We start from the raw sequence: 11,761 nt of genomic DNA, 5'->3' as shown, positions 1-11,761 counted from the left end.
TATTAAAACAAAACAAATTTATATTAGCGAATCTTTTTAAAGCATTCGTCAATATAAAATCATTTAATTAGTAAAGATTAAAGTTATGAATTTAATTTTTTTGCGTGTATTTTTAAAACTTATTGTTATGCGGACAAACATGGAAACATACTTGAATGTTCTCAAAACATCTATGATGATGTCATAGTAACTGAATGATTTAATTGTTTCTTTTGTTCGTCGTACTACAAAGAATCGTATGTAATTTGTAAAAACAAAACTCAGGCGAACTACGTAAAGCGCGAAATGGTTAAAAAAAGATTGACTTTTTTATTTATTAAATAAATCAACAAACGTTTGTTTATTAGAATCTTGTTGAAATAAATCAGAAGTACTCAAATAAAAGAAATTATACTAAACTCTTTGATAAATTGAATAACAATTGTTTCTTTATTAAACAATTATTAATAGTAAGTTTTTACTTTATATAAAAGAGTGTCGCTTAATTATAAAAGACGAAGTTTATTAATTATTCTAAACTTATTTTATAACAATTTAATCAGGCAGCTTTTAATTTTTGTAATTGTCTCTCATCGGTCCAGTTGAACTTTTTTGCGCTTGATTATTTTTTGAAATGTTCTCAAAACATCTATGAAGCCGTGGGCAAGTTGTCGCAACTAAATATTGTATGCGTGGTCAAGATCAGAGTGCGATCGCACGCCTTTCCCGACCAAGCCTGATATTATATGATGTCTCACAAGAAAAGTCATACCACAGTAACAAAGAACAAGAAGACTTGGACTAAAAATTTGGTGAGATTTCAAGAGTCACACAGAAGAAGAGGAAGCGTGGCTGTAGAAGAACATTCACTCGATGAAAAATCCAGAATACCACTTCAATTGCAGATCGTAGGAAGATACCAGTTTCTCGGAGCATATGTTAAAGGAAGAAAAGAACGAATAGACCAAATTTCTAAGGAAATTACAAAATTGTGGGACAATAAACTGAATTTTCCACGTGTGTCTGATCAAGTGATAAGAGCAAAGCTTATGAAGGTGCTGAAGGTCTATGATGAATGTGTCAAGCGTGGAAAATATGATGTTCTCAATGCATTATTTGACATCACGAAAGTGAATGGCCAGTGGTTATCCTCGGAAGATAAACGTCTATACCACCTACAAAAAGAAAGTAAAGGACAGGTGGGGTACTCAACAGGACAAGTGGCAAGTAAAGAAACCATTCACCCTTCCAAGAGAAGGAAAGTCCAGTCTGGAACAGCAATACCTTCCACATCACAAGTCCTGTCTACCACAGACAGTGGTACTGAATCTGAAAACTGCAAAAGTAAGAGTGAAGATGATGAAGACGACGACGGTGATAAAGACGATGATGAGGACACTCAGAAAAAAACTAGAAAGCACTACAAAAGTAAATTTGCTGTAAGTATGGTTACATCAAGTGGAGTTTCCACAAAGAAAGCTGCTAAAATATGCAATGTATTATCACAACAAGGTATTGATATTCCAACTCCAAGTCAATCAGCAATTTACAAGTCCATATTCAAAGAGGCAGGTAAATTAAAAAAAGAAATGATACAACAACTTAAAATGGAACAGTGGTCCTTACACTTTGACGGCAAACGAATAGATGATAAGGAATATCAGGTAGTTGTACTTCAGAATGAAAGAACTGACGTGAAACTTGATGCACTGCGTTTAAAAGATGGCAAAGCTGAAACTGTTGCTGAAAAAATTGCCAAACTTATTGATGAATACAATTTGTGGAATTCAATTAAGATGATCATTACTGATACAACAAACGTCAATACTGGGAAGAGAAATGGAGTTGTTGTGAAGTTGCAACGTATGTTTAAATTAAAGGGTGTCACAATACCACAATTTATCGGTTGTCAGCATCACGTACTAGACAGGATTCTCCGTCTGGTGATGGACGAAGAACTTGGGGGTGATACCAAATCTCCAAACATTGAATACCCATTTGTGTCTGAACTGTTGAATAAGTATGATGAACTGAAGGATAAGTTTGTGAATGGAACTGTAGAAATTCTTGATAAATCAGGGTGGAGAGACGATATGAAGTTTTTGTACCATTTAACAAGAGTGTTTAGGTTCTATGAAGAACAAAGAAACTTCCCTCTGATTCACTTTCAGAACATTCCTAATATGAGCAATGCCAGATGGAACTCAAGAGCCATTCTCGCCATTCTGGCGTTCATTCTTATGCCTGAAGCAAGAAAGAATTTGGAGAAGGTTTGCAGGTTCATTTCATATGAGTGGGCAGAACATTGGTTTAGTAGTCAAAAGTACAATGACAATGACTTCAAGAATTTATCTGATGTATTGAAGCCTTACAAAAAGGCATTGCAGTCATTCAAAAATCACTGGAAGAAAGAGCCATCCGTCATCGACATACCACGAAGTAATCAGATAGCTGAACGTGCAATCAAGGTGATGCAAGACCTGTATGCTTCCTGCAGAAAGAAAGACAAACTGCAACTTCGATTCATTCTAAGTAATAATCGCTAGACTCTTTATGAGACGTGAGCATCATGTGACCCATGTACTAAACACAGTAGGCCTATAGACACAGACAGTTATGTATATTGTTGTACTAGACGCTTTGATACTGTTAATTTTGTAATACTTGTATAATTATATATCACATAATGTTTTTTGTTATATCACAGTACATGTTGCATAAATAAATAAAATAACAACAGGAGTATGACTCTTACAACATCTTCAGCCTTTAATATTCATTTACTGTACAAAAGTGTACCTATTGAAAATTCGATTTTTTGGTTTTGGGGTGACCTTTTTTCAAAATATGTCAAAATGAAACATCTATTCGTTCTTTTTACATAAAAGTTCATTGAATTACGATACAGGCCTAGTAGGTTGCAAAAAAGTCATATCCCTAATATATATATATATATATATATATATATATATATATATATATATATATATATATATATATATATATATATATATATATATATATATATATATATATATATATATACACACATATTCATTGCATAACAAAAACGCTTAACGCTAATAAATGTAACTCAGTTTTGATATTTACATTGTTAAATATTAAATTGTGTCATATTCATATTTTTAAATAGTTTATATTATAAGCATATTATAAAGTACAGCATTGCAATTAAATTTAATTTTAAATTGCATTAAAAATCATTTTAACTAATATAATAAAAATTTCTGACGAAATCACAATTCGGTATTTAAAAAAGATCATATTTCTTAAAACATTCTTATACTTAACATAATCTTTTGTTTGTTTATACCAAATTAATTAATTATTTATTTAATTTTTTTAACATATTTAATGAATTACTTTTAATAAAGACTATAACCATTTAGAGATTTTATCAGTTACTAATATGATGTTTGTAAACATAAATAAATTGTTCATAAATAAATTGCGATAAAAGAATTTTACATTTTATTGTTTTAATGAGAAATAAAAATTTTTAAATCCATTTGCGAAAAAAAATTTCTAAAACAAAAACACTTAAAAAGAAAAAAAAAGCTTTGAAATTGCTTTCACACATTTTAACCTATGATGAGAGACTTTTTTAATTTTTTAAATAGTATTTAATTTAAAGTCTTTAAATTTAAAAAAATTATATTAAGTAATCAGTTTCTTAAACAAAAAATTCACAGTTTTACTTTTTTTACAGCTTAATATTATATATATTAAGTTGTAAAAAAAATTAATACTATATTATTATATTATCTGGATATTAAAGGTTTTATAAATATTTCGAATAAAAAAGTTGATATATATATATATATATATATATATATATATATATATATATATATATATATATATATATATATACTGATTAATTTATATATAATCAATTTTATGAAAAATAATGCAATGTGACTTTGTCATACGTTTTCAATTTGTATCAAATTTTAACATAATAAAACTATTGACAAAAAAAAAAAAATTTGCATTAAGTTGAATACTTTACCAATATATTGCCTATAATGCTATAAATATGTTATTCTTGATATATTCAACCAAAACCCAGAGTTTATAATTAGGTTCAATTTGATAGAGGGTGTTTTTTAAGCCCATAGAACTTGAAATTGTAAAAAATCCAACACTCAAAGTTTTTAAAAAGAGAGAAATAATATAGTATAAAAGAAATTGAATAATTAAATCAATTAAAAATACAAAAAAAGAAAAAGTGAGGTAAAGAAAAACAAGGAAACAAAAAAAACTTGAAAGAGAAGAAAGTAAATAAAAAAGGTATTAAGGAAATAAGGAAAACACCGAATAAGAAAAAAAAACTGAAAATGGAATAAAAAAGTAAATAAATAAAAGTATGTAAATAAAAGAAGATGAAGAAAGAAAAAAAAAACTTATATATTATATAAAAATAATTAAACTATATTTGTAAAATGATGAAAATTCTTTGTTGTACTGTGTTATTGTTTGTTTTTATTATTCCTTTCTTATTTCTTTCTTCTTTTTTTTTGCGTTCTGTTGTGCCGTAATGTAGTAAACTTTTTTTTAGTTTGTTTATATATTGTATATATCATATTATATCGTATATATTGTGTATATTTCGTATATATCCTATATACTATACGAAACGATACCTATTTTAATACTATTTTATCATGTGATATATTTTTAATTTTCTTTTTTTCTCTCTTTCTCACACTCTCTTTCTCGCACTCTCTTTCATTTCATTATTGTTCATTCATTATAAACACTTTATTCTTTTTGTTGTTTTTTTTGTGGTGTGTTTTCGTTTGTTACGTTTTTTTTGTATTTGATGATGAGGTTTTAAAACGGTCATAATATTATTGCTTGATTTAAATTGTTATTATTATAATTGTCTTTGTTATTTTTATTATTATCATTATTATTATTATTATTTTCTACTGTATTACTGTAATTGTTATTTAAACTCTATCATTGTTATTATATATTGTGTTATTACATATTATTACCACATATTATTTTAACTGTATTATTAAGGTTATTAGGTGTTTTTTATAATTTCATTGTTTGTTTGTTTTTTAATTATGTTAATTTATGTTTTGTATTATTTAATAATATTGTTGTTGTTGATTTTTTTTTGTGTTTATTTTACTTAGGTGTCACTCCTTTGACTAGTTTTTAACTATATGAGTGACACCTAACCTGATTTGTAAAACTATAATTATATTTGTAATTTTTAAAATCTGGTTAAATAAATGAAATATATATATATATATATATATATATATATATATATATATATATATAAATATATATATATATATATATACATACATACATACATATATTATACTATATATTATACTGCATATATTATACTACATTATCCTCCTTTGAAGCATATAATAAAATGGCAAATGATAAGAATGGAAATGATAAGGAAAAATACTAAAGTCAAGAATAGAGCATATCATAAAACATCCAAATTTCAAGATACATTAGGCAATTAACTCAATACACTAAATTTGAAATTAAGATCATTAATCAGCCTATTGCTGTAAATTTATTCTTAATTAAAATCTGCAGCCTTATTAAATGATCCAAATCCAAGTTTAAACCTATTAACCTTTATACCAACGCTCATCTATATTGCACTCAGTGTTAGCGATTATATTCTAATTTTTTAAGACTTTTTTTGGTGGAATTAGTTATGTTAGTTGCAGTTAGTAAAAACAGTTAGTAAGACCAAATCAAAATTATAAAACCTATAAATATCAATATTACTCTGGTATAAAAAAATTGATAAGAGTCCACATTTTTGAGACAAGCAAAAACAAAAAAATACATATAAAATGATAATTGCAGAAAATGCAAATACCTATAACACAGCCAAGTAGAAAATATCAGAAGTATTTTTATCATTTTTTCACCATCTTGATCATCTTGATAAATAGAACTGTATATTCTTCTATATAATTAGTTATTTGCATACTAAATATAAATAATAATAACCATAATAATAAACATTGTATGTAAATCATTTGAATTTGTCAATAAAAACATGTGAAACACATATTATCAATAAACAAAACACAAAAATGATTGTAAAATACATAATAAAATATATTACTATGTCTGTAAATATATATTATATATATATATATATATATATATATATATATATATATATATATATATATATATATATATATATATATATATATATATATATATATATATATATATATATCAAGTCTTCCCAAGAAACACATGCAGTTTTTCATCTTGTATGTCCATGCTTGAGTATTTTATTTTTGACACTTGGTCACTGCCATTTGCAAGTTTTATTATATTAAACGTTGTGGAAAAAACTAAGTTTCAAAAACAAAGAAAGCAAAACTAACAAAGTAGAAAATTCTTGTTCTACTCAAAAATAAAAACAGTACACAAATTATTTAAATTACTAACTATTTTTTAATTTTTTCTTTTTAAATTTATTTTAATTTCCTATTTTTTTAGTTTTGCTTTCTTTGTTTTTGAAACTTTGTTTTTTCCACAACACTTAATATAAAAAACCTTGCGAACAGCCGTGACCATGTTGTCTAAAATAAAATGCTCATGCGTGGACATACAAGACAAAAAATTGCATGCATTTCCTGGGAAGGCTTGTATTTATATATATATATATATTCTTTTTTCTTTGTTATTTCACCTCCCCAAGGCCCAGAAGGCCACTACAGATGAGGAGGCTACTTAAATGTGGTTATAACCCTCTCTCAACTCTATAACTCTGAAACACGAACCTTGACAAACAAGGCCGCTGCGCGGAGAAACAAGTTGAGCGCGGTACTACCAGGGACGTGGTGGGGATCGAACTCCGAACCTCTCGCTTATGAAGCGAGCGCTCTACCACTACACCACTACCGCATATATATATATATATATATATATATATATATATATATATATATATATATTAGGGTGTTGCAGAAACACACTTTTTTTTTTTGAGGATACCTCTCAATTTTTTCCCATTCTCTGATGTCCCCTGAGGCTAAAAATAAACAAAAAAAAAAACTGTTGTTAAAAAGTGATCTGTAAAGATATCTGTAAAGTTTAAAAAAAAACGATTTTTGGAAAATAAATGTCCATTGTGTCAATTGATAAATTTATAATAAAATTTTTCTGATGTTATATTTTGTTTTTAATAAACTTAGTGATGATAGTTTAACAATATTATTAGCGTGATAAAATGCCAATTCAAGTCATCTGTGGTCAATTGAAAAGGTAAATTTAATTATGCTTAATTTGATCATATCACACGTTTTTGAGATTTGTACTACATACATGTTTACTTTTATTGTCATGCTACATAATGCATTTTACACATAGCTAAAAATTAAAAAAAGATTCAATGATGAAATTATATAACATACTTTAGATAAACTAAAGTATGTTATATAATTTAATATTTAATAGTAATTTCTAAAATGGACCGTCATTCTAGGAAAGACAAGAATAAAAGAGAAAAGAGGAAGATACAGACTAATCCCAGAAGGCTACTGTTTCTTCTCAAGTATCCTATCAACCAGCTGCCCACGAACCAGCTCCCCAGTATTGAAAATGTGCTCAGATATATACAGTTTATCAAATCTTCCAACACTTTAAAATTTAAATCTACAAAACTTGTTGTAGCTTGTCCTCAACGTTTTCCAGGCAACGATCTTATCTGCAAGGGTGGATCCTGTAAAGATCCCAACCATAAATGTGTTACTTCTCTTGTAATGGATGCGTGGAACAAGGTTGGTTTTGGCAAACTTCTCATTTCTGGAGCTGCTGTCAGGTAGAAAACAAAGTAATTTTTAATTATGTAAATAAACAAATAAGTAAATCAAAAACAAACAAATAAATAACTAATTACCAATATAAATAAATAAAAAATAACCAATATTTATGTAATTAATAAACTTCTTTTATGTATATTCAGGGATAAGATTCTGAAGCTCCACATTAAGTATTGCAAACTAATCCACAAAGATATAATGGAAACCTTGAAGGGAAAGAGGCTTGTCCTGCACTTTGACAGCAAACAGATCAAAGAGATGGAGGAGAACCTGAACATTACGGTTACTGTTGAAAGGATTGCAATCAGTGTTACATCTCCTGATATTGATGACACAAATGACATTCTCCTTGGAGTAGTTCAAGCTGAAAGTTCCAAGGGAATTGACCAGGCAGATGTGATCTTAAATCTCCTAAAATAATAGAAGAGGTAGACAAGATGGAGGAGATCATTAGGTTTGATTGGAATAGGCAATCTAGAGTTTGGCAAGAGGGCACTGACCATAGAGACATTTAACAGGAGGGACTACAAGAAACTTTGTGAGCTAGTTGTCTTCTATTTGGGAGGAGATGTGCCAGGATTTCATTTTTATCAACCTGGAGCCTGCCATGAAGCCAGGTATAGTATTAATATCAATAATTTATAGTATATTATCGATAATTTTTGTGTTTAGGGGACAGTACATTTTCAAGTTTTTCTTACATACTTAATAATAATAATAATTTATTCTAAAGGTTCATGGCAGATGCTTTATACCTGCTGACCCTGAGGATGACTGAGAAGGTAGCTCAGGTGATGAATGAGGAAAAAAAGAAGATGGTAAAGACAGCGGCATTCTTTGTTTCTGTATGTTATGGGCCCTGGTTCTTAAAATTCTGTATGGTGGACAAGTCGACTTCAAATGACTTGGCTGCCTTTAAGTCATCGTTTGACATAAAGGACCACTACCCAAAACTTGGACAAGCCCTTCTTTCCAGCATGCAGCGACATGCTTGGTATTTAACAGAACAGTTAGTTATTCTGTCACTAGCTGACAATGATATCAATGACAAGGTGAAGAACAAAATGTTGAAGAAGTTGGTCAAGTGTAATGTCCCTGACCAGTTTCATATGGGGAAACCAAAGCAAGCAGTTATTAGCAGGTCAACAGAGCTAACTGAGCTGGTAGGTTCCCAGAGATGGATTTTGTTCAAGGTATGTGAGATCCCTTTTGAAGAGATGGAGAAGTGGATCAGCGGAGATGCCAGTCAGACATTTGATATATTTAAAAGATTTTTTAAGTCTTTAAATGTGTCAATGACTGCGCTGAAAGGAATATCCAACTAATCCAGGACTTTGTTGGAGGCTACGGGTCGGACAACATGAAACAGAACCTCATGCTGGTTGCCAGAGACAACAGAAAAAGCTGAAGAAGGACCTGACAAAGAATCAACTCGAAAATATTTAATTTTTTAAAATGGAAATATATATTTTCAAAAGAATTTCAAAAGTACATAATTTTTTTCCAAAAAATTGCATTTTTTTTGAAAAATAAAATTTTACAGATATCACTTTTATTCGGACAAACAAATTTTTGTGTGCGGTATTTTTAGCCCATTTAGACCTTAGAGAATGAGAAAAGCTTAAGAGGTATTTTTTATTTTTTTTTGGGACACCCTAATATATAAATATATATATATATATATATATACATACATACATACATACATACATACATACATACATACATACATACATACATACATACATACATACATACATACATACATACATACATACATACATACATACATACATACATAAAGGGGTTAAAGTAGGGGGGAACGCCATTCCTCCTTAGCCAACAAATCACAAAACCGTTCCGCTTCTCTCAATATTTCTTTGCAATGGTTCCACCTCCTTTTTTATTTTTTTTAAATGGGATATAATACTTTTTTCACTTTTTTTAACTAATTTAATATAAGAGTTGTAGAGTGGATATTTAGATGTTTGAGTTTTGACATTTACAGGCATTGTGCAAACTCTAAACTTTTGTATGTTCATGCTTATGTCAAAAAAGAATGTTTTGCAAAAACAAAAAATATTTTTCGAAAACTATGACCATATAAAGTTTTAACCCCCCTCAATTTGAGGAGGCTGTAAACTTTGCAGGATCATAAAAACTGAACACTAAGAGACTATTGCATGAAACTTGAAATTTGTTGATGAATATTCTATAAACTTGTTGCTCCCACATTAAGGGCTGGGTGGGCCCAAAAATTAGGGTTTTTTGTTCCCAAGCTCTAATCACCACAATTTTTGCAAAACATTCTTATTTGGCATAAGCATGAACATACAAAAGTTTGGAGTTTGCACAATGCCTGTAACTGTCAAAACTCAAACATCTAAAAATCCAGTGTACACCTCTGTAATATCCATCAATAAATTGTAAATTTTCTAAAATAATTTCATAAACATAGCTATTTATTGTTTGAATTATTTTGTTTCCCTTAGAACACCAGAAATTAGCTAATTACAAAAAAAATTTTTACTTATAATAGTAATTTAAATAAGGCATTTAACAAATCGTTAACAAATTGATTAACAAATTATTTACAAATTATTTACAAATTGTTATTAATAGCATTTTTGGTCGTCACCCAAAACCTCAAAATACATCAATATATATATATATATATATATACACACACGCTGTGTTAAAAAAGTTTTTATTTACCTATTTTGTATATTTTTCAACTGTGATAACTTTTACTTCAGCAAAGATATAAGCATAATTTCAACTGAGTTATACCAATTAAACATTTAAGAAATATTGTACAAAAAGATTTTTTAAAGTAATGAATAACAAATAAAATACAGAATTTTGAAATAAAAAATGTCCCTTTTTGTGCCAAAAACTCAAGATGAAGTTGGTTAGCTCTAAATCTGGATATTGTGTGTATGGTGCGGGGTGGGGGGAGGGGAAGATGAAGTTGGTTAGCTATTTTAAATAAGCTATTGCTTGACAATTGGCTATATGTTTTGGCTCATTATCTTACTGAAAAATTAATGACCCAATACATCCCATTTTTTGAGTACTTTCTTCTAGATTTTTTTTCAGAATGTTTAAATAGACATATTGATCCATAATTAAATCAATGAATACCAAGCTTCCTATACTTGCAGCAATCATACACCCCCACACTAATACACTTCCTCCACTATGCTTCTTTGTTGTATACATGTTTTGTGTTTTTCTGTTTTGTGCGCACCTTAAGATTATTCTTTTATATTGTTTCAGGATCCACTTTTAAATTATAATCATTTTGCAGCATTCCAGCAAGTTTTGGATCACTTGTTTTAGGATTCTGTCTGATTTTTTGAAGAATAGCTTGATGAATGATTCAATTTTCCTCATCCATCCTGTGCGAGGCTTATCAGCAATTTTACACGTTACACGTGATTTCTTTACTATTTCTCCTAGATTTTGCTGTGATTTAAATGATTTACGAGAATTTACACTACAGCTCTCACTTACAAAAATAAAAAATATAAAACAAAAGTAATGCATAAATCTAACTAAATCTAATTTGTATAAAAAAATGCTGATTAATAACTGATTTATTAACATATTGAGGTGAAAGTGCATGGTGGATTAAAAACTTTTTTCGCACAAAAACATGCTTTTTTTATTTCAAAATTCTCTATTTTATTTGTTATTCATTACTTTTAAAAAAAGATTCCGAAAGAAATCAGTGAAATTTTTTGAACAATATTTCTTTGATTTTTTGTACAATATTAATTATTTAAAGCTTAACTGGTATGTGGTATTATTGGTATTATGGCTTAGAATTGGCAGCCAATCTTGAATCTGATCTCACTTCTGTAACTAATTGGGGCTCACAGTGGCTTGTAAATTTCAACTGCATCAAAACTCAGTTATTT

General features: G+C 28.5%; 1 protein-coding gene across 2 annotated transcripts in view; it reads right to left on the bottom strand.

The window, feature by feature from the left end:
- LOC101241823 (uncharacterized) overlaps nucleotides 1–11,761 on the bottom strand; it is a 130,481-nt gene that overhangs the window by 110,090 nt on the left and 8,630 nt on the right. Inside the window, exon 2 of one of the 2 annotated variants that reach the window (XM_065803668.1) lies at nucleotides 5,873–5,985. In XM_065803668.1, coding sequence (XP_065659740.1) covers nucleotides 5,873–5,916 — 44 coding nt within the window. In that variant the 5' untranslated portion in view covers nucleotides 5,917–5,985. Of the gene's footprint in view, nucleotides 1–5,872; nucleotides 6,002–11,761 lie in introns of those variants that run through there. The other variant, XM_065803669.1, reaches the window with a different exon arrangement.

Source organism: Hydra vulgaris, chromosome 08 (genome assembly GCF_038396675.1).
Source record: "Hydra vulgaris chromosome 08, alternate assembly HydraT2T_AEP".
NCBI lineage: Eukaryota > Metazoa > Cnidaria > Hydrozoa > Anthoathecata > Hydridae > Hydra > Hydra vulgaris.
Note: the sequence above shows the minus strand (reverse complement) of the source record. Positions and strands in the feature narration are given on the sequence as shown.